The following is a 24,400-nucleotide window of genomic DNA, read 5'->3' as shown; positions in this document are numbered from 1 at the left end:
AGAAACCAATGGTGCGTCTCCACACTGTCAACTAACAGAATAGCTGAATAGGGATTTCCGAAGTTCCATTTCAATTTTTTCCAAGTTTTCATGTTTTTTTCTCCAAAACATTTTGAGCTTAATGAGATGTAGGTCTGGCTACATGAGATTACTCCTTTCCTAACTCTTCCCTTGTATATCTAACCCTTCCCTGCCTATATTATCCTTTCTCTTCCACCTGTCTTCACCTCTTTTCCTTTTTTACTCTCTTTTTTACTTCTCTCTGACCCTTGTCTCCAACCTCCTGCCTTTCTCTCTCCCTTTCTCTCTTTCTAACTAACTCCCTCTCTAACCTTCCCTACCCCCCTCCCCCTCCTCTATTTCTCCCACCGCCTTTACCCTATTACCCCAGCTGCTCTGGGAGCCGCAGGATTGTGGCATCCGAGCAGTACAGGCTGTGTGCTAGCTCCCCTTGTTGTCTCCCTTCCACCCCTGCTAGGTAGTGACTAACCATGTCCACCAGAGAAATGAGCCTCTCCCCGTCCGCGTCATGGAGATGCCGAAGCACGCCACCTACCCAGTGTGGGTGCCGGAGTGGCAAGCCGAGCGGGAGTTTCAGCTCATGACCTTCTGAGGAGCATCGAGCGGAGGGTGGGAGGAGGGAGGGTGAGGGAGTAAAAGAGGAGGAGGAAGAAGCAGAGGAGGAGATGGAGGAGGAGGGGACGGAAAGTTAACGGGGCGATGTCGACATTTCCTCAGTGACACTTGAAGAGTGCGATGGGCTAAGGAGAGGAAGACTTGCAGTGCCATTTTACAAAACAAGAGAAAGAGAAAATATTTCATCAACCCAACAAATATCATGGATGTCCCTTTCCTAGCTTTGTCTGTTTTTAAAAATAAATTGGCCTCAGTGATCTAAAAAGTCGGGTTCTTTAAAAGCCTTGCTGGTCACTGATAGATAGCAGGCTGCCATTCATGTTTTCTAGCCACACTCTTGTAAGTAGTTCATTCTATGTTGATCTTGGGAGATGTACTTAATGGAAGAAAATATGCCTTAACGTCATCAGAAGAAAAGCTCTGACAGACTTCAAAAGATCAAACTCACTTCAGTCATTGCATATTTTGTACTGAAAGTACAGATGGGAAAATTGCTGCAAGAAATGTATCCCATCCAGTTGTAATCAGATATATAATAGAGTATATAATATTTGTCAAATTCATGGCACTGGCATTGGGACTCTTGAAAGAAGCATCCTTTGCAATGTGCAGTTTAACAGTGTTGGAGAGTAAGAATCAAAAGTATAATATAAATAATTTATCTAAAAAAGTCCCTCGAATTAGTGAATGAACAGGTGAATTCATTTTGATAATGCAGTGGATTAACTTTTTTAAGTAAGTGATTTAAAAATCAAAGCTTTACTATAGAAGATCGTATCACTCTGTCTTTTCACCGTGCTCACAAATCAGTTTCACCAACCACAACCATTTCAAGCCAGTTTCTCTCATAACTCTCCTCGGCCACTAGGTGTCAGCACAGTACACATTATTCTTTCCTAGTGCTTCCATGGTCAATAACTCTAAAGATCTGTTTTGTAATCTGTCTGTGGTCCCCTGATGTCTTCAGGCTGTCTGTCCCTTTTGTGTTGAAAAGCACATTGTTTAGGAATTTAGATGAATATTAGAGCATTTTTTATACTTAAAAATTCATTCCAATCATTCATCCGTATTCATTAAATCCATTTATTAATGTCTGCCATTTGATGTTTCCCATTTCATATTTTTTAATCCCTTGACTTGTTACTGGATCTCCACATATTAAACAAAAAAACAAAACAAAAAAAAAACAAACCATTTGACACTGTTTTTCAATATTTACAGATTTGTGCTTCTGTTTCCAACCTTTCTTCAACAAAAAGGGCTTTCCAACTCCTTCCGAATTAGAAGAGCATGATGGTTTTAAAAATAAGAGTCCCCCTGCTTTGCCAGCCCTGATAGAGAGGAGATTATTGATTGAGGACTTACAGCTTGTGGCTGCTTTACCCTCTGTGCTTTATTGCATATAGGGTAATGCATAGAACTTGCACTATACGGAAACCATAAGACTTTGCGTCTAAAGCAAAAAAAAAACAAAAACTTGATACCATTTGAGTGTGCACACTCAAAGTAGACCATCAGATATCATGAAGTGAGACAGACTGTAGGGACTCTTCTGGAAATGCCCCCCCAACTCCCCCCCCCCCCCCCCTCTCTCAAACCCCTGGCCCCCTAACCCCCTCCCCCCCTTCATGCCCTCATTCAGACATCCCCAAATAAAAACACGCTGTACAGTCAAGTCACTCTTGGAACTGTTATCCAGCCACCCAAAGGACACAACCTTTCCTTACATGACATCACACTGCCTTTTGCCATAAATGAGGACTCAAGGACTAGAGGTGCCAAGTTGTTTTTTTGTTCTTCCTTATAGATTTTCCTACATTCTTTTGGTCCGTTTTTATTTGGATTCCTTCTTATTTTACAGGGAGTATTGAAGTATTGAATGGAACTCAAAATGTGGTATATATGTACTATCTTAGAGGTATTTTAGATTAGACCAGTTTTGGGTAATTTTATGAAGGCCTTCATAAAAATCAGGTAGTGTGTCAGGGTGTTACAGAGCGATATTGAACTGAAAGTTGCCAACAAATGAAACTGGGTTGCACCGACTTGTATGAATGTAGTTAAACTTAACATTTGTTTTACTTTTATTTATTTTAAGTTATTTATTTATTTTTTGCACATTCAATTATTCTTTTCTTTCTTTCATTCATTTATTTATTTTCATTTTTTTTTCTCAGTTTAGGTTTGGTACAGAGATTATGAACTCTTGCATAATCGCTTTTCTATCATGATCGGATTGACGAAAATATAGACTGCTGTATATCTTGTATTGTATTTTATTTACAATGGTACTCTATAAAAAGTATATAAGGAGTATATGAAATAATGCCTTTATTGTCCATCCTATATTTTGTGGGAACTGCGATGTTTGGCTCAATCTGTTGAATATTTTGAAGTGGATTTGTGACTTGCTTTGTATGGTGTCTGTATAGAAGCTAAACAAGTCATCATTAAAAAAAATAAAATGTTGGAAAAAATATAAAGCAGAGTTGGTTTACTTGAACTCAGACTCTCTACCTCTCTCCATTGATGACTGGACATTTCTCATGTTGAGAGTGAGACCATACACACTCATGTCTGTCCCTACCTGTACCTCATCTCTTTATTTGTGTTTGGGTGGGAAGGTTTTTTTCAAAGGATTTATAACCATGTGAGGTTATATTTACTGTTTAACCATCTTTACCTTCCACAGGCAAGACCAGAAACTTGAAATGTTAATGTATTTTAATTTTTTTGGCATTTGAATTGTCTAACATGTGTGCAGGATGATTACATGTCCTCCTTGGTTTTGCAGGTCAAAGGACAGAAGAAGCTACTTGTACTGAAGTCTGCTGTAAAATAACCATTTTCCCTTCTTTCCTTTAACCTGTTTTGAACTCTAACTTATTTAACGTGCTACAAAAGCTTGTATCAGTGCAACAGTGCTAAAGGCACAGCTGATCCTACACTTGGTATAGCAGCAGTTGGTCTGCAGGTCCACTAAGGGCCCGCTCTGGGTCTCACACAGAGGGAAGGATCCCCCAAAGGGTTTCAGGGCTGAGTCATGACTCAATGTGTGGTCGTCCTTGGTCTCCTCTGTGTTGAGATGTGTCTATTGTGGTCTTGGTTTGGTCTCTTTTTTAATTTTCTTTTTGAACTTGCACGTCGGTGTTACTGCTGTTTGTTTCGCTGGTCTGCTTGTCTGTTAATTTCGAGCTTCTTTTTGAGACTTTTCTTTTGCAACGTCGAGTTTCTCCACAAATACTGCAAATGCTCAAACACAAACCCTCACCTTTCCCCCCCCTCATCTCTGACCCCCAGTCTCTTTCTCTCTCTCTCTCTCTCTCTCTCACATGCACAAAAACCAACATACACACATCCAGCCTCACCTCCCACCCCACAACTTCCACTCTGCTCATTCATCAGTGTATCACTTCAGTTGTTGACTGACTTTCTTGTTTTCTTGCAGTCACGGAAAGCCAGTGAACAAGCAAAGAGCGTTGACAGTAAAACAGACAGCATAGGCAGTGGAAGGGCCATACCTATCAAACAGGTAAGCAGTTTTCCTAATATTTTCCCTACACTTCCAATAGTTCCCTGGGTAAGTATGAACCTCTTTTTCTGACCTTTTCTGCTTGATGTTGATATTCTGTCTGTTACAGGTTTCATTACAGTGCTTAATCCATAGAGTTTGGGGAGAATTTTAGGGCAAAGTCATGTGTTACTGTAACCACTAGATGGCGACATAATACAACAGATAACTTCAATCCCATTGTAAGCACAAACAACACAAGACTGGAGGTTTAAAGATAGCATCAGAAAGATATTAGTAAAATAAATACCCATTTTGTAACACACTTTTCAATAAAGAAATATACATGTTTTAATATACAAACGGCACAATCGTCCATTTGACCTTATAAATTCCATATGTAATGTTTGTTTACACTGGGAATGTTTGTGAAGAAAATTAAGACAATCATGTTTTTTTGTTAATTAGGTTTGTTTTTTATCATATTCTACATTTTTCATTTCTACCATAGCATAATAAAACTATTATAATTTTATTATATTAAATTTAGTTCCTGTCTAATAGTTACCCATGTATTAAAATCTTGTTTTAAATACAATTTTTTTGAGATGTTTCAAGTTTGGTAATCTCAAATTCAGTAAAGTACTTGTTTATATTTTGATATTATTTTGTACTTTTTAAAAATAAGTCCAGTAGGAATTGTAATTACTTAATAGTTATTATTGGTCATAATTGTGTGTGGATATTATTTTTTTTCATGAAGGTTTACTCATGTCCATATAATCAATTGTGACAGCCATAATTTGCTGAAACATTCATTAGATTACCCACGAGATGTAAATGTCTTTACCCTGACATGGTGCTACATAAAATACTACACATTTAGTGACATCACAATGATTTCTATTTTAAAATGGTCGTACTATTTTATTTTATTTTATTTCTTGTGAATTTGTGTGTTGCTTTAAAGGACCAGATAGGTAGCAGTGAGCACTGAATTAGACATCTGAGTAAGGATAATTTCCAAAGGTCCGACTGTAACCATAGGAGAAGTAATTGACACATTGATTACTAATCACTCATGATTATGTGAGGGCTTTTGAAAATGGGTCAGCGTCCTTATATTATCCTCTTTACCTGCAAATGATGGAAGATGAGGTCCTTCTTTTATTATTTTTTTTCTTGAAAACATTGAGCCAGGCCTTCTCATTCTGTTTCAAAGAAAATTGCAGTGGCTTTGGTCCAGCTGAAATAAATGGCAGGGTGATGCTTCCAAGCCCTTAATCATCAGATGCAATATTTATATGTCGATCTCAGTGTCAGTCTTAGTAGATGCTTGTGTAATAGAGACAAGTATTTCACGATCATACTTAACACAACAGAATAACACAACAGAAGTTTAAATCGCAGCTTCATTTGTGCATATAATTGTTCAAAATGCCGTCATAAAACAACTTAAAAATTCAAAACATATTGTTGGCCATTCCACAAACATGATGTCTTATCTGCAGATCAGTGTAATTCCCCGAAGAATCTGCTTATTCCGGTTGAACAGGAGTTTAACAGATTAGAAAGAATCCCCCTCTGAGCAATTCTTACTGTAAACTCCCATTCTTATCCAATTGATTATGTGGAACTCCACTTTAAAGTCCAGGGCCAAAATCACTTTGTATCGTGGCAACTTTTGACAAGATAAGCCATCTTCCTTTTTATCTACAAAGGGTTTTTTTGTACAGGGGAGTTTGGCTACAGTTGGGGAAGGGAAGGGGGGCAGTGGTGTGACTAGCTAGGCCAGTCAAATGCACAATCAAGGAGATCAAAGTGTCAATGTGAGCTTAATTACCACTCCCCTCACCCCATCGGGCCAAATTACACACCGCCTGCCCCCCACGGACCCACCTCCGCCTCTGCTCCCACCCTCCCATCTATAAAAATAGTGAGTGAGGAAAACAATGCAGTCACTGCTGAGGAGGTGTTGACTGTGGCAGTGAGTGTGAGTGTATTCTTACACCCAACAGCCCCCCCACCACACAACACACACACACTTTATTTCCCCTTCTCCTTGGCTTGTCACAAAGAGGCAGCCTATCAGTCAGCCACAGTGGCGAGATGCAGCTTCTCTCCTGGTAGTCTGACAAAAGAAGGCAGCGACACTATCTCCTCTGTGTAGATATGACAATTGTGTGGACACAGAGAGCGCGTCTGACAATCGGACTGTTTCCTCGTGTCGCACAGGCTGAACACACTCAATTCTCTGTGCGTATGCGTGTGTGTATCAGTGTTGTAGGGAAGCACAGGACACCACACATGTTGCCTTTTTATGTGTCTACTGTCAAACTGTAATTTAGGGAGCACACTGCTCAATTCAGTGTGGCACACAACAGAACAATTTAATTGTCCCAAATCATTTGTCGAGGTTTATAAAAGATACAGCTATAATAGGCAGCTGTTTAGGTAAAACAAAAAATGTGTCTGCAGGTGTAAATATTTTTACATTATTGTCTTTCGTATCTTTATTGATCTGGTTCATAGCACTGATTGCACATATAGATTAATGTATGCTCCAGTAAGAGCACGAGATGAGCAACATATTTGCTTGTAAAACATACATTATAAAGTCGCCAGAGGCCCTGTGACTGGATCATTTACTTTGTATGATTAGAGAGCCATTTGAAAGTGTTTACACTTCTTTTATTGACTAAATTGAGGAGAGTGTGGGCAGTCAGCAACTATTGATTGAAGGACACAATGTTTCTTCCGGAAAAAACATCAAACGTATCAATAAAAACAAGACTCGCATGAATATGAATACATTTAACTTCATTGTGTGTCTTTTTATTTTGTAATTATGTATCCGTTCTTCTGAGCTGTACTCATTCAGCATTTTAAAGTTAACTAAATCAAAAATTGTTACACTGCAGGAACATGGGTCAAAAATATTTTTTACTTTAGAATAAGATAACATTCAGTATGCATTATTCTTAATGTCAACCTACACTCAAAATGTTGCTTAATGTTCCTCGACTTGGATGTTTGAGCTCCACTGTGCGGAATGATGTTTGACAAAATGTCTCTTAAATCTGAGTTTAACACATGTGCATATGAGCTACGAGTTTGGACGCTAATCATCATCTCATGTGCAATTAAGTGTGATGTAAAAACTTGTAACCTCTAGTGCACAGACAATACTTTGCATAGAATACACACTGAGAATTGACTTTGCAGTAGGAAACATCTTGTGTGTTGTTGCTAAAAACGTGCATTTATAGATCCTGGATTTGTTCACGCGAGTGAAGCAGTAGATGTTTTGTTAATGATATTTAGAATAAAAAAAAATCTTTTTAATTTATATAGTCCTTTTCAATCAGGATTACAAAGTGCTTCACAAAGTGCAGACTAACTAGGTTTAGGGTTAGGGTGGAAAAAAAACATCACAAAATTATTATTCAAATTATTTTTAGTTTGGAGAGGATCTTTGAAAATTTCCAAAGTTTTATTTTTGAGCCATATTTGAAATCCTGATCCAGTAAGAAGCTATACACTGACAGGCATATTGATAAGATATGAAGAAGCTCAAACTCTTCTGTCCCAGCATGCAGCCAAGATTCAGTACTTGCCCCCCCACCTCGCTTCTCAGATGAATCAGGGTTAGGATTAGGATGATTGTCGGCAAGCAGCCTGGTGCCCAGGTCACCGAGGGTCAGCTCTTCCTGATGTGTTAATCAGGATTAAAGCCTGCAGGATGGGCCTGGCTAGCAAAACACCAACCCTTCACCCCCCCCCCCTTTTCAGCTCATACACACACAGGCCCTAGCTGTAAAAGCACAAACATTGCCCCGTCTTAATCCCCTAATTAAGCGGGCCCCTCCTCACTATTTAACCCTAGTGAGCCTCCTGGCCCTTGCACTCAGCAGTGTTTGGTCACCCCCAGCAGAGGAACTGCATTGTTTACCAGTGGATTTACTCAGCAGATAAGGAAACCATCTGAGGCCTTAAAAGGCCCCAGAAGATAAAGTAGAATAGAATAAGAGCTGAGTGGGCTTTGAAGAGGGGAGATCACACTCCCTAATCCCCGGATTGAGAGGTCTTCCAGAGTTCAGCATGTTATGTGTATGAATGCAGGGAGGAGGTCTGGCAAATTGGATTGTCTCTCTTTCTGAATGGTTTCCCTGTGCCAAAGGAACCTGAGGGTTCAAATGGTCACCACAGAAAAACTAACATGTGATTAAACCTGTCGGCTAACAAACTATAATAAATAAGAACAATCTGCGAAGATTTGATTATAAACTGTGATTGTGTTGTGTATTGTCATATTTTTTTAATATAATCATTTCCATACAGTTTCATAATTGTCATTTAAAATAATGTTCATTTGCTTTGTTTGTAACCACCATGATGAATCTGTAATAAAAATAATACTGTTTTATGGTATTTAACATCCATAATGGCTCATATAATCCACCATGGTGCTTTGAGAAGAGCATATGCTCACCGTGATGCCTTGTCTCTTACAGGGAATCCTTCTGAAGCGAAGTGGCAAATCCCTCAACAAGGAGTGGAAAAAGAAATATGTCACACTGTGTGATAATGGCGTCCTCACTTACCACCCCAGTTTACATGTAAGTCTCACCCCCCCACCCCCCTTCCATTTCTTTTCCAATTGACTTTATGTGTTTGTTACACTACTGTTTGTACTTGAGGGTGCTGAAGAAGGTTTTTAATGTTGGACTTTTTCAACCGCTGAGCTCGACTCTCTTATTGCAGTTACATTTACCAGCACTGCTGCATCAAACTGGAATACAACCACATACTGTAGGTTCATGATTTCCCTGAGCCTGATTGCTATATATATATAATGACTATTTAAACCAATTCTGTGACTTAAGCCTTAGTATTAAGAAAGACGTGTCCTAGTGGTCATCTCTGCTCCCCCTGTAGCGCCCATCCTCCGTGCCAGCTAATGGAGACATGGCTGTGCTGCTGCCTGCCCGCCGCGCCCAGACTCCACGCTGGCTTGTATTTATAATGGTTCTCACTGCATGGCAGCAGAGCCTGACCAGCCTCCCACATCCATCTTTGTCAGAATCCCGCTGGGCCGCTAATACCTCTTAAATACTCGGCTGGCTGGCAGCAGACAGCTCAGGAGCTCGGTGCCACGCTCAGAAATGCCTGTCATTCTCCCAAATCCCTCAGACTCCTTCCATCACTCTCACTTGTTCGTCCAGTCCTGTGTTTGGGATGTTCAGTTAATTTTGCAAGGTAAAATGAAAGATGTTAGCGACTTCTTGTGTCTAATGAGACAGCTCAAACTTTGAACACAAGCCCAACAGTTAGAGACGTGAACCAGAGACGTGAACCTTGTGTGTGGCCTCGCTGCACTGACAGTGTGTTAGCGGTTTAATTTACAAGCAGTTATTAGTAGAGCAGTGCTGTGCTACAGTGATGTATGTAATTGACTGAACAGGCTATCTCTTGATCATTACAGCTTTTACAGGTCATCGGGGCAATCTGTGAATCTATGAATCTGTTGACTTACGGAGGGAGGTGAAATAAGGGAGACAGTTACATTAGCACGGTAACAGCTCGAGCTCATTTTGAGCAGCGAAGCAGAGACAGAGTGAGAAAGGCAAGGGGAAGAGAGAGATTGAGAAAAGGAGAGAGAAGAAAGAGGGAGGGAGGCAGACTGAGAGTGGAAGAGGGGAACCTTTAATTTCGCAGTCAGCCAAGCCATCCACACAATCACCTTCTGTTAATTCTATCTGCTACATCAATTAAATTGTTTGTAGAAACTAATTGAATGTGGCTTAATCACACATCTTAATAGCTTTGCACGCTTCGATCTGGCTGTTAATTCCTGCAATAAAATGAAATGAGAGCGCTCACTGGGTAATTAGCGAGGAGGCTTGGGAAAGAAATGAGTGCTTTATGACACGGTAATAAAGCAGAGGAGCCGGTGGGGGGACGGCAAAGGCCGAGCTCGCCCCTATCTGGGTCTTTTTCTGCTGAGCCCAATGATTTTCACCTTGGCTTCCCACATTTGGGAGGTAGTCACTTTTACACCAAATCAAATGGCAAAATTGAAACAGAATGAGACTGTTTGCATTCATTAAGCCTAACATCTCGCTATTTAGGGAGACAGCGTGGGCACAGGTGATGTTTAATGACCTTACAATCATTTCTCCACTATCACATACCCATAGTGAGAGGTCTAAGATGGGTTGTGACTAATGTAGATGGAAATTGAAGGGTCTTTAATTAGTTTTTCCTCCATAATTCCTTGATTCTTGTTGGTCTGCTGTGGCTACAATCAATTCCCTAAATTGAGGGAGATATTTACTTGTGAGGAGTGCAGATTGCTCATTGTTGTCATCTTCTTTTGTTTTTCTATTAACAGGACTACATGCAGAATGTGCACGGAAAGGAGATTGACTTGCTGAGGACAACAGTGAAGGTTCCCGGGAAGCGACCACCCAGAGCGGTGGCCACCGTCGCCCCCACTGCAAGTCCCAAAACCAACGGACTGACCAAGGATCGCAGCACCTTGCAGCTGGGCATAGGAAACACAGGTAGAATTACACACCTGCCTCATTACAAGGCTATAGATCAGATTAATGGATGAAATTATGGTTCTTTTGCAATTCTAATACCATTTTGTTCCAGCTTGACAAATATAATATGATTATGCTTTTCTACTTTTTATATAATTAATATCTCTGTGTTTGTTAGACAAAACAAGAAATTTGAGACATAATATTGAGTTAAGACATTTTTAAAGGCATTTTTCTGTATTTTTTTAATAGATCAAATCGTAAATCAAGAAAAGAATTGGCAGTTTACTTGATAATTAAAGCAATCATTAGTTGCAGACCTGAGACTAGGTAGTGCTTTTGGACACTTTTACAGTTTTAAGTCAAAATGTGTAATTGTGGTATTGAAATGACTGCCACACAAAGGGGTATCTTCCATCTAGCTGTATTACCTAAATGAGAGAACAAATCACAGGTATACTATGTAATGGTTACACAATGAGTCTTTTATTACTGTACTCATTTTCTGTGTCCTCAGTTTGTGATTAATCATAAAAATGGGTCCCAACAGGTTAATTACCCACTTTCCATATGTTTCATTCATGCAAATTAGCTGCCTCATAGTATACACAATGATGACTTAATTAGCATCTATGAGAAATCTATTAATTCTCTAAATTACTAAACAGGGAAATCAAAAATATGTTTAAACATTATGCCCATGTTTGAGGAAATTATACTGCAAAAATGAAGGTTTGTTTATCCTGGCCTCTTATGCCACTGTAATGACGCTGACCTAGTTATTTTTCCTTCTCTGTGGTGGCCGGGGTCACAGCGACACAAAGCAGTTTGGTCCTGAGCATCATGCCAGGGTTTTTCCACCTTTTGAAGTCTAAAAATAGATCTATTCTCCCAGCGAGCTGTGCCACCGGAGGCTACAGAGAGTCTGGCAGACGTAAATAGGGGAAGCTAGTGATTGGATTTAGGGGTTAGGATTAAGAGTAATTAATACTAATTAGGAAAGTGATCCCCGGAGGGAGGAGGGGTCCTTCTTCGGCTGTGAAATGGACACAGTGTTTCCATCACTCAGACTAAAGCTAAGCAGCTGAGAGTGGGTACAGTGCCAAAGACGGGTCAGCAGGGACTGTTACCGCTGTCCAGGTGGGTTACTGTTAAACCTGGCCAAGGTGCTGCCACCACTGAATGGGTTAATCAGTCAAAAGCAGAGAAGATGTAGGAGTTTACAGAGTGGAGGACATTGGATCGAGGTTGTTCCATCCCACAAACTGTTAACCTTGAGTGCTGCATTGAGGGGAGTCACCAGGACAGACAAAGGGCCCCGAAAACAGGCCAGACAGGGTTTTGGGAAAACAGAACCAACTGGTTTCCTCTTTTACTTTCAGTCTTCTTCAAACACAGCAATTTTGTTTGCTCCTGGTGTTTCATTTCATGGAAAAGACTCCTCGATGATAAATTCCCAAGATTATCAGTTGCCATCCATTTGTGCATCAGGGAACAATGTGAGGGCGATTTGCCTTAATCTCCACTTAGGAAAAGAAAGGTTACAAATCACATCAGGTCTCTCTCTGGGTGGAGGACCCTCTTCTGATTATGCGATCGGGATTTTGATTTCATTAGACATGCAATTGATGAAGGGAACAAAGGGGTAATTTTTCATTCATGGCGTCCAAATCACAAGCCTTGTCTTTGCCTTTGGTAATTCATTCATTCCTTAGATCTAAAGACCTTTATAATCACTGGGAGAAGAGGGATAGCGACAGAGAGAAGGAGGGGCGGAGTGGATGGGGGAGATGGGAAGATGAAGAGGAGAGGTTGAGAAGACAGAGAGTAAATGTGAGAACGCATGCGCCCATGAGTTTGCCAAGCGGCCAGGTTTAATTCCTTTGCTGGGTGCTGAGCGGAACCATTTTAAATATGATCCTCCCTGTTAACACGCATCCTGCCGTGTCACCGGCGACAGATACATTGTATCAAAGTATTAATGGGCCCAGTCACTTTTAATCAATCCTGTGGAGGAAAGAGATGCATGTGGAAGAGGTGGAGATCTCAGGAAAGTGTTTAGCTCATTCGCTCTTCACTCTGCACTACACTCTATCTCCAGCTTTAATCTATTACATTGTAGAACCAGAAGTCAAGATTCTTACTGGCCAGCAGGTCCTGCAAGTTCCCACATTAGGCTTTTTTCTTTCAGTATTGGTGCAGTCTGACATCTTGCAGATGACAGAGCAGTGGTTCCCACAGATGAGTTCAAGTCCTCCTTTATCAACACCTCCTTATCATGGTCCAGATTTGTTAATATGAACTGTTTTTAAATAGAACACTATTAATATCATAAAAGTAGATATTGTTATAGTATTTTTTTAACGTTAGGAAGCTTGTCCCCTTTTTCATTTTTTTCTCCTTTTTGTTTTGTATTTGACCTGCTGACTGTTTTTTAGGCACTCCCAATCACAGCACATTGTGTTTGAGATTACACCTGACTGCCGTGGAGCTAGTAATTTCAAGATATATTGGTTACTGTAACAAACAATATACCATAGATTAGCCTACCACTAATTCATAATCCTATTTGTATGTGTATTTTCCTCCTAGACACAAATACGTGTTTATATATATTATTTTTAACCAAAGTATAATTTCTATTTGCGGCAAGTGTCCCCTTACAATCATACAAGTACCCCCGGGAGTTCACGTACCCCTGTTGGCGAATCACTCAAGATCTTAATGTTTTGTGTTTTGTCTGTAGACATATTTGTTCTGTCTTTAGTTGTTATTTTTTACATTACCAAACTTCATCTCTGAGGAAATCACATCAACATTTCATCTAACTCATGATGACAATGTAGCATAAAAGCCGTTGTAAGATGGCAATGTCTGCAAACATCCTCAGACTATTCAAAACCATATGATAAAGCCTAAATACAGGACATTGTATCCAAAAAAGCAAAACAGCTAAATATCTAAATAAGAAAATATGATTGTTTTTGCTATATAAAAGGGTTCATGTAAATAATTATAAGTTATTTGGTTGTGAAATTACAGCATAAAATGTACAAGTATGACTATGAAAGAGTGAGGGACTTGTGTGGGGACTGGCAGCTGCAGTAGCAGGGGTGGAGGGGGACGTCTGGGCGTTGGTCGGGATGATGGTGGTGGATTACACAGCCCGCAGATGATGTGCTGCCTGGCCCACATTAGCATGAATGCTTCATTATCCCACTACTTGTACATAATGGCAACAACTCCACGGAGGGGTCAGGCCTCGTCACGGCTCATCAGCCCACTGACGGCCCGGCCTAAAGAGAAATGAGAAGCAAGGCAGCGCTGCTTCCCGCTAATCCATCGCCTCTACTTAACACCCCTGCCCTGGATAGCCTGCAGAACACACTATATGGCTTTTGTTATCTCTTTATACTCATGACGAGTCAGTCAGCAAGAAATATTCATAATGGTGCTCTGTACTGTTTGATTTTTATTTTCATTTTGATAAGAATTGTAAAGGAATCAAATTAAAGTATTCATATGGCAACGTCAAAATAGGAAAATTACTTTTAGTCTACAAGTATTTAGATCTATTATTCAGGTATAAAAATAAAATAAAAGTACTGCAGTAATACCACAAAGTAAAAGCCCAGAATTAAATTCTTTACTGAAGTAGGAGTGCACAATTATTATAAGCCCAATTTCCAAGTATCAAAAGTCAAACAACTCACTATGGGTCCGAATGGCAGCTAACAGTGTTATATTATTGACTATTAGATTATTGTTATAAATACTGATTCGTAAATGTGATTTAAGTATTTTCAATATTAACAGGTTGAGGTTGAAATAATTTCAACCACTTTGTACTGTTGTGTAGTTTTTCCTTTTGTTTTAAGCGGTCATCATCGGTCTCTGAAATGTAACGGATGCACAGTAAATGCTGGATTGATGTTGAATTTTAATCACAAAAATAAAGTCAAAACCTTAATATAAATGGACAAGAAAAAATGGGGTCCCAAATTAAGGTTTGGTGCATTCATCATATATCGGAAATACCCTAAGTAGAGGGTCTTTCTGAAATGGCGCATAAATCTTTGTGCACTATAAAGTTAATAGTAAAACTATTTGTATGTACTATATATTTGCTTTCTAAGCATTTATTGCATTCAAATGTAATGATACTAGATAAAGTATTTGTATTTGACCATTGTTATCACTCTTACAGTCACTGAAGTTGGTGACATCCAGTATTAAATCTGATCCTTTGGCCCTCGCTCTACATTTGTCAGCTTGTTCCATGTCCGCACTGTCACCACTGCTAAATCTATGCAACGTGCTGGAGTCAGGCCTGGCTGGAGCTGCTGGTACAGTGCTCTTTTAATGCCACAAGCTGATTATTTCTCCACTGTAATTACATTATCCTCCCCTTTATGCAGGAGTGGTCTCTGGGGACTAATGGATACAGCCATGTATAATTCATTAATCATTAGCATCCAATTTGACAATTAGGCGTGATTGTTGAATTTTAAATATCAATCGAAGATGCCTTTTAGTTATCTACAAGGTTTTTTTTTTCATCTCTTTTTTTGAGGCAAGAGTCAAACTTAACACTAAATTTGGTTATGTAGTAGAAAGAAAGTCAAGAATTAATTCTTAACAATGAGGTGATTAAAATTAATCTGTATAATATCGGGTTTTTGCTCAAAACAAAGTGGCACTGTGCTGTTGTGCTTTATTAAAATCATACTTGTAAATCCACTCTGGGAACAATTTTTAATTCACTAATGATAAAAGCAATCAGAAGCCTTTTTACAAAAGTCACAGGCTTATTTAACGTATGATTCATCCATCACTTTTTCAAAAACAAAGTTTCACATTTTCTTTTCAATACCCCTACTCCTCGGCTCTACTCCCCCTCCTCCTCCTTCTCCTCCCCCTCCTCCTTCTCCTCCTCCTTCTCCTCTGCACTGATTTCAGCATGCTAATTTAGTCAGTGCTCCTCAGCATGATTCCCTCGCTCTCTCTCCCATTCTTGCTGCGATTCTGCTCCCTCCCCTCTGGGACCTGAAGATTAATATTCCTGGGCCCAACAAGATAATTACTGATACTAATTAGACATGATTATGTGAATTTGATACACTTATTACTCTAGATAATGAGTAGGACATATTATCCTAACAAGCACCCGTGCCGCTTAGTTTACTTTACACACGACCCACACACTATATTTTCTGTTATTGTCACCTCAATCAGAAACTGATATTCTCTTGTAATTATTGAATAAAGGGCCTTGATGATACCTGTAAGATGGATAAGCATTGTTGAGAAATCCAACATCCGGCTTGTTATGCGAAACAAAAACTCCTGAAAATTTTAACCGTTTGGTGTCAAAGAAATATCAATTTAGCTGATTAAAATGTATTGTCTGTAAAAGAGGTATTGTTTGTAAATAAATACAGCAAAAATGAACTTCTGCGGTGACTAATTGGTTTTGTAAACTGCCCATCTTTTAATAGCTTACTACTAGTTTTACTACAAACTTTGTATAGTTTGTTTGTGTGCAGCATTACAATAAATTCAAATAAATAAAAATAACACAAGTTCAGAACAAATCCAACAGTTCCCTCAGCAGTTATTCTTATTCCCTTCCCATGACTGGAAGTGAATCGATGAGTTTTTCAGAGTAGTTAGGATATGTTGTAGTGACTGCTTGCGAACAGGAGGGGAGGACCCCACATGGCGCAGCCTAGCCCATGAATTAGTAAAGAGAGCCAGGCGTCTGCGGCTCGCCTGATTGGAAGTTAGGGAGAGAACGCCTGCTGACACCAGTGGAGATCGATGTGGCAGTCAGAGGGATGAGGCGAGATAATTAGCGTTCAGAGTGTATCTTGTTAATTAAGGGCTAATTAGAGGCAGAGGCGGAGGGATAGGGGTTTTGTGTGCATGTATATTTGTGTGTGTGTGGGAGTAAGGGGGGTTGTTTGACACAGAGATGTGCACAAATAAGGTGGCAGCAGCATTTCAGTGCTATAAGAAGTACCAAAAATGTGTTAACACAATTACATCATTATCGCTTCTTTCCCAGACTTTTTGTTGTTGTTGTTTATAGAAAACAATCCTACCAGTCCGTCAACTGCATTTAGAAATCAAGGGGTCGCTTTTCATTTTCTTTTCCTGTTTGTTTGCTGTTTTTCAGGCGCTCCTCACTCCAACAGCAGCACATCCCTCCAGACGGGCGGATCGCAGTTTGGCGGCAGTAAAGACGGCATGCACCAACGCTCCTTCTCTGTGTCCAGCGCCGACCAATGGAATGAAGCCATCAACACCAGTACAAGCAGCGGAGCCCGTAAGACCTCCACCCTCACCTGCTACACTGTCATCCCCTTAATCTCTACGTTTTCCTCTCTTCGTAGCGTTTTCACTCCTCCCATGATTTCTACAAATACATTCATAAATTACCACAAAGAAAATTAACACAACCTGAGGGAATCTGATCTAGAGGTGTGGATTGGCGGAGTTGCTATTTACTCCCTTCATAGACAGGTGGAACATGGCTCATTTTCATGATTAGGTGATCAGGGCTGTGATCGCTGTGACCTTTTTGGCTGCTGCTCTTTGATAGAAGCAGCGAGGAGCGTGTTCAGAGGAGAGGAACAGTGAAGGTTAACTTCCTGCCATCGATGCATCTCCACTTACCGCCTCCATGTCACATTGCGCCTTGTCACTGTACTTGAGTGAAGTAAAATAATATATTCACCATGCATGTCTACCCCCCCATCCAGTCTTTACCTTCCATCCTACCCCCCTCACACCCCCCTTCTCTGTTTTCCCCTCTTTTCTTCCGAAGAGGAAAATGAATGCTTTTCGGGGGTACCATTCATCACCAGTTATTTCCCTCTCTTTGTGGTTGGCAGTAAAAAAGCACTTAAATGCACATCAACAGAATAACAGTCATTTCCATGCATGTTTGCACTCTGGTAGTTCTCATTAGCACGGCGGCGGCTCCCCCCCTCCCCATGGGCTCCCAGGGGCCCCGGCAGTTTAAAGAGCGCACTTTACGAGCGCTGCTGGAGTCCAACTGCACGGCCCTCGTGGTTCCGCAGACAAGCCTGTCTCTCATTTGGAGCTGCCAAACGATCAATTCTGCCTGGACGCAGGCACTTCCATCACCCCCTACCCCTCTCTCCCATCAGCAGCATGCCCAAAGCAGAATTACTTAGATTCGTGGGGTCCTCAAATAAATGAGCGGGAGTGTGTGTTGTGTATGTGTTCTCTGAATTTTTAGTGTAGCTGTTTGTATGTGTGTTTTCCACGGAGCATGTTTGCATCTGTATTACAATGTGTATGTGATAGGAAAAAAGGCTTCATACTGGATGTTTGTGAATGTGCATTCAGAGGCCGGTCTGCAGAGGACAAATAGTAATTCCTAAACGTTGTGCGGCGGAAATAAAGAGGCCTAGAATTTCCCATTTTCATGTTTGGTAAACTGAAAAGTCTTCAATATCAACATAGCTCATTAACCAGCATCCAGTCTTCAACTAAATCAGATCCAAAATTTGCTCCATTATTCTATTTTCTTCAATTATTTTCATGCTACTGTTAAGGTAACCACAAATGAGCTTGAATGAGGCAAATGAGCTGAAAATAATAATAGAAACATTGTGTCAAATGATAGATATGCTGCTCGTCCTTGGAAAGAAGTGTCTCTGTAATCAGTGCATAGTCAGACAGTTTAAGAGGCTTGTAAATACTTGGTAGTTCAGAAACTTTCTTTGAAATCTCTGTTTTTATGTCTCCTTACAGTAAAAGAATCTGGATGAAAGCAGAACAATATGTCTAGTGTAAAGTGTGACTGGACTATGAGACAACATAAACTTGATTGAAATGTAGCCTCTTATCTTTCATCCTAATGCGCCTTCAATAATCAATAGAGGGTGTTCCACGGTGAAGGGTGCTCATGTTTTGCCATTTGAATTGACTTGAACCAAGCCCAATCACTCCATTATCCTTGGTGAAGGTTGCAGGTTAACATAAAATGTGATTCTGAGATGCAAAAACAGCAGATTGATGATTCACTGGAGAATGAATGCATCTTAGCCAGGTAACCATTTCCATATTATTTAAAGAATGTCCTCATTTGTAAACCTATTGAGTAAAGGCAGAAGCAGAGGTAGTAACGTCTCTTGAATATTGAGCACAGATTTTTGATTAAATCCCGACCCAATTTTTCTATTGCTTGCCTTCATAAAGACATTCATTCTTAATGCACCGGATGCTTGTTTAGATCCTGCTCTCCTTGGTACACCTCAATCTTTGAGCCTGAATTAAAAGCAAGAGGCTCAAACTGTCGTGACAATGGCGATGACAAAGACTTAACTCATGGTGGATCTTAATGCTGCATTCCCAAAGTCAAAAGATTACTGCAGATTAGTGCCCTGTTTTACTTCAATAATTAATTCAATGTTACTCTTTTGAGATATCATGACTCACAATTTTCACAGCCAAAAAATTATACCAGGTGAAATAAGTCAGTCCCAGTGTGAGATTTTTTTTTTTAACATAACAATAAACATTATTGGAAATTTTGTTCAAGTAAAACATAAAAACATACATAATTCACTTTTTTTTTAAACAAACATTTCCTGGCTTAATCTATGCTTTAGTTGACATTCATGAAATTAAATTGATTATTAACTTTGTTTTAGATAATCGGTCAGAAAAAACAACTACATCTTGGCGCTTGGCATTTTTCACTATTTGCAGACAATTTATGTGGAAAAAAACTATTAATCGAGCTGATTAATTCATAATGAAAATAATCATCAGTCGTAGCCCTTATGGAAAGAGCATTATTTTAACTTTTTACCATTTGTAATTTTAAAACTAAATACTGTCACATATTGTCACAGTATTATTTTTGTCCATATTGTCCACCTGAAATCTGCTGTATAAACTTTGCATCGCTTGCTTTTTTTCTTCCCATCTTCCAAGTAATGTCTACTTCAACTCTGGTCTGTGCTGTTCCACTTTATTAAGTGTTTTTTCTCCTCTAAGTTTTCATATGAGGACACAGGTAGTTAATGCACAGATAGCCTTTTCCTGTGGCACTGTGTTTTATACCTTGGCCTCCCGATGGGAAGGTGATAGCGTGTGGGGCGTTTGATTTCTATACCAGGCCGTAATGAAGTTTGACATTTAGTTTGGAGAGAGCAGCAGAGCGCGATCAGGCCTTGATTAGCACGCTCTAATTGAGGATAATAAGGGGGAGGCGGTGATTGTTTCTAATTTTTGCCATTAATTGCAGCCGTTGGCTTTGATTGAGGACAGGCAGGGCTGCCATGTCAAGGGGCCTGGCGGAATCATAGTGCTCCTCACCCGGAGCCTCTTGAATAACAATGAAATTACTCCCCCCTCCTCTTCATCCCCCCTCTATCTTTTGCTCTCTCTCTCACCCTTTTTTTCATTCTCATTCATTCAGTGTAGTGTTGGTAAAGTCAGGAAGCTGTTAGCAGCCCCCTCTTTGTCTCACCCACAGCCTTTATCCTGAAGCATGTTTAAACTGTCATCTCCATGGTGGGAGTGTAATACACTGTAATCACAGGTTAGGCTGATACCTATTCTGCTGCCCAGGTGATCTTGGCTGAGTGGAAAAGAGACTCCTGATCCACAGTGTGCTTCATTACCCAGCTTGGTCCTGATGGCCCTCATACACACTAACAGCTAACTAATAATGCCACTGTGATTTTTTCTGCTTGCAGGATCAGTCCAGGTCTAACTTCACAATTCCAACTTAAGAAATGTAATGTACTAGTCATGCATAGTTGAGAAGCACTTCAAGGCTTGAGACCTTATATTATTTAAAACCATTAGGTCTCAGGTGCTTTGATATTGTTGTTCACTGGTGTGGGTGGTATTTTTTATCAATTTCTTGTTCCTATAACATCTTAAAGCTGTATTGGTTGAGACAAAGGGAAGTGTATCAGCCGTGTATGTTTCAGGTGAAGGATGAGTAGGGCCTGGGTCATTTTCCACAACATTAGGGGCAGAAATTGATAATTAGAGGTGTTTATGACACGGTTGGGGCCCCTGAGGGGCAGCCCTCCCCTTTAACCTCAAGCGACATTAAACAAATGCTGGCTGTCACGTTGGAGGCAGGTTGGAGCTCAAGTCTTCCACCCGCCATACGGAGCTGTGCTGGCGGGACAGACGCTGGGATAGAGAGGGAGGAGAAAGCAGAGGGTGGGGGTGGGGGTGGGGGGGGGCACATGGAGGACCCCTGTGCCCCCAGCTGTCTGAGCCAGCTAATGACTCGTCTCAGGGGGGCTGTTGTAGGAGAGCAGGGAAATTGAAACAGACGCCTCGACTAGGAGCTGCTACATGTGTGGCTGTGTGCTGCCATTCAAAACACCACAGAGCTTAATGCATGTAGTCCAGCACAAGCACCAATGTTATGTTTATTAATGTGAGTCCATATAATAAATATTATTTCTTGGGTAACACATTACAATTTATGCTGAAATATTAATACAACTTTTAATGACTCTTTATCATATAACAAATTAAAGATAGCTTTAATGATTTTGTAGATTTTTTTTCCATTAGCCTGATACTTTTTTTGTTTGTATCAACTCTCATCCTGATGAGTCTTAAGTTGAGGACAGACGTAACAATGTGTGTCTCAGGTGTTGTCTCCTATGTTTTTGCCCACGCTCAAACAATCCAACCCCGGGCCCTCTGAGCTCCACTCTCCCCCCACGTTAGCATCTTCAATCCCCTGCTGAGCCCATCTTACTCCTCCAAGACAGCCCCATCTCCCTAAAGGTAATGACCGAATTAGGCCTAATGTTGTACACTGGCTAATGGCACAGTGCCACACATTATAGCATGTGCAACTGGCAATGACAACAGCAATAATCCCTGAGCCCCTTGTCCTCCTGCACTCCACCCCTGGGGCTGGGACAGTGCACAGGGAAATGAATGGAGTTTGCCACACTACAATGAGCTTTTGATGGGAGACAATGGAGGAGGCTGCCAGCACCACACAGGGTGGTAAGAGTAGAGCAATATGGGTCCCATCTACCGTCCCTCCCTCCCTGCTTCCCCCAGGCCTCTGGCCCCCGCTCCCTGATTCATAATGGCATCCGGAGGGGGAAAAAAAGGGAAAGTGATGTCAAATGTCAGGAAATCAGAAAGATGGCAAGCTGACAACCCCCTCCTATCGTCCCATCCCTTCTATCCCTTTGCCCAACGGTAGCACAGGTTAATATCACATTTATAAAATCACTTACAAGAAACAAAGCCAGCTCTTAGCCCCCTGTCTCTCTCAGACAGTTATATAGAGAGCTTTGCCGGGGGCTAACTTAGGTAACCATTTGTTCACTGATGGCCCCACACCTGTCCTTCACTCTATCTAAAGCTGGAGCAACACAGTTACTTTTAGAGCATTCAAAGCCATCTCTAACTCTTTACTATTGCAGTCCAATTTTGAGGTAGTGACAAGTTGGCCTGTACTTTGCATGCATCTCTCAAGAATGTAATTCATTATTCATGCTTACTGTCATTTCACAGTGATTCATACACTCATACATTGATACTTTATGCTAGACATATTTTCTTGCTTTCTGAGTTGAATACATATTGAGAAAAATGTAAAATGCCTGCTTTGTTTATTTTTAAAGGAATAGTTCACACATTTTCTTATCTACCTCTAGTTAATGCTTTGCTCATGTCACACAAGGGTGGATTTTGTGCAATTATGGGGGGACAAATCTATGGTCTTGACAAAGAGTCAACATATTACTACAGAACTCTGAGAGCAATGTCATATTTACTGCTAAATTAGATACTTGCTCTTCTTTCTACGTTGTCATTTATGTTCTGCAGTTTTTTTACCCATATGTTCTGGTTCAGTTGATATTTTATTAGTAATAGTTACAATTAGAAGTAGTTAAAAGTTAAATCCAAGATGTAATCGTTACGACTGCACATAATATTCAATTCAACAATTTTGTGTATAATTTCCTACACGCTTCCCTGGTAAATCAGTTTTTGGGGGCATTTAAAGAGCTTAAATAACTACTTGAATTCATGAGAGAATACTGAAGCATCATGTTAGCTCTGATTTTCAGTTTAATTGTGGAGTTCTGCCTGGTTATTTGAATAGAACTATAGATACCAAGCTGAAGCTGTGACAGTGACTCTTAAACCTCTATATACGAGTTTAAAACCTAGATAAACCTGAAAAATCCAAACTGTGCATTTGACATGAAAAATAATGACAGTCTTTGCCTCTCTGCTTCATCTTTTTCAGCCAATGGAATGAGCGATCCTGCGAATTCCAGTGTAGGCAGCGCCACGAGTCCTAAACTTGAGCCACCTCCCTCACCACATGCCAACCGCAAGAAACACAGGCGGAAAAAGAGCACAGGCATCACAAAGCCAGATGGTCTATCTGCGGGCAACGAAGGTAAAAGACACTTTTGAAATAATCAAATCTTCTGAAACTTTGAACACCCAAATCTGTCAAGATTATTTATGTTTCTATTGTTAGTTTCTATGGTGCTTTTCAGTATGCAAAATTTGCTCTGCGCCCAGACAACTCAATAAGCACTTTTTGCTTATGTGAAGCCAGTGAGGGATCATGCACTCAGGACTGCACAAGTAACTCTTATTGATTCATCTCTCTGCTTGCACAGAGGTTGGTGGGATTTGGGGTTAGGGATAAACCTCCTGTGCACTAAGCTCTCCTGGAGAACCTCTTAACTTGTAGGTGAAAGGAAGCAGTTGGTCACACATTGTACTGTATCAGAGGAGTCATGTTTTTGTCGTAGATATAGAGAGGCATTAGTAACATGGGCTGCATTAGTAACATGGGCTGCAGTGAAGTGGAATTATCCTTCCAAATTAACTAGAATAACTGAAAAAGGTACAGTACCAGTCAAAAGTTTGGACTCACTTTCCCATTCAAATCTATGAGAAAGTGTGTCCAAACTTTTGACATCTATATAGAACTTTACAGGCACTTCTCATGTTTTTCCCTCTATGTATTAGCTGTTTTATTATTTAATTGAAGATACTGCAGACACACAGTGGCTCAGCCGTGTAAATATTGTTTCAACTTTGAACTTCTGTTCATTTACGATTTCTTCACTCCAACTAAAAAAAAAACATGATAACCTATTGTTTATAAAGTACATAAAGGTGTGTAGTTTTATATGTCCATGTGACCCCCTGCAAGCTGCACCCTCACAGCCCCCATTTCTTTTACCGACGTATGAATAGCCTGATCTCCAGAAGCCATGGTCCTCCTCAGCAGGGGAGTGGCAGTCAGCTCTCCACCCAATTAATAATGATTCTCCAGCCCAATGATGAATGGAGTGCCCTAATTGGATGGCATTGTGAAAACACTGAGGCGCATTTCAGAGGCCATAAAACTGATGTCACAAGAGCGGGATGATCAATCAACAAGATTGATACGCTGGATAACAACAACAATGGCATTGACGCCTCCTAAATGGGGCTTAGCATTTATAATCATTATACTTTTTTATCATGGTCTCTGACAGCTTCTCTTTAAAGTCTGAATGGGTCTGTTGACCACATAGTTTAGAGTGAACATCATCAGCATCTCGGAGATAAGTGGTCGTGTTTTTATTGTTAAAGTAAGTGGTTGGATCAGCATCAGTAGTGGTGATCATAGTGGTCAAAGTTCTTTTCAGATCTG

The 24,400-nt window shown here is 40.3% G+C and overlaps 1 protein-coding gene across 1 annotated transcript in view; it reads left to right on the top strand.

Moving 5' to 3' along the window:
- Nucleotides 1–24,400, top strand: part of agap3 (ArfGAP with GTPase domain, ankyrin repeat and PH domain 3) — a 67,420-nt gene that overhangs the window by 21,585 nt on the left and 21,435 nt on the right. Inside the window, exons 9-13 of the mRNA XM_053330737.1 lie at nt 4,085–4,168; nt 8,662–8,766; nt 10,542–10,713; nt 16,874–17,023; nt 22,988–23,143. Of these exons, the coding sequence (XP_053186712.1) occupies nt 4,085–4,168; nt 8,662–8,766; nt 10,542–10,713; nt 16,874–17,023; nt 22,988–23,143 (667 nt within the window). The remainder of the gene's footprint in view (nt 1–4,084; nt 4,169–8,661; nt 8,767–10,541; nt 10,714–16,873; nt 17,024–22,987; nt 23,144–24,400) is intronic.

This window comes from Scomber japonicus, chromosome 12, assembly GCF_027409825.1.
Source record: "Scomber japonicus isolate fScoJap1 chromosome 12, fScoJap1.pri, whole genome shotgun sequence".
Classification (NCBI taxonomy): domain Eukaryota; kingdom Metazoa; phylum Chordata; class Actinopteri; order Scombriformes; family Scombridae; genus Scomber; species Scomber japonicus.
The sequence above is the reverse complement of the archived record's forward strand: the minus strand, read 5'-3'. Positions and strand labels throughout refer to the sequence as shown.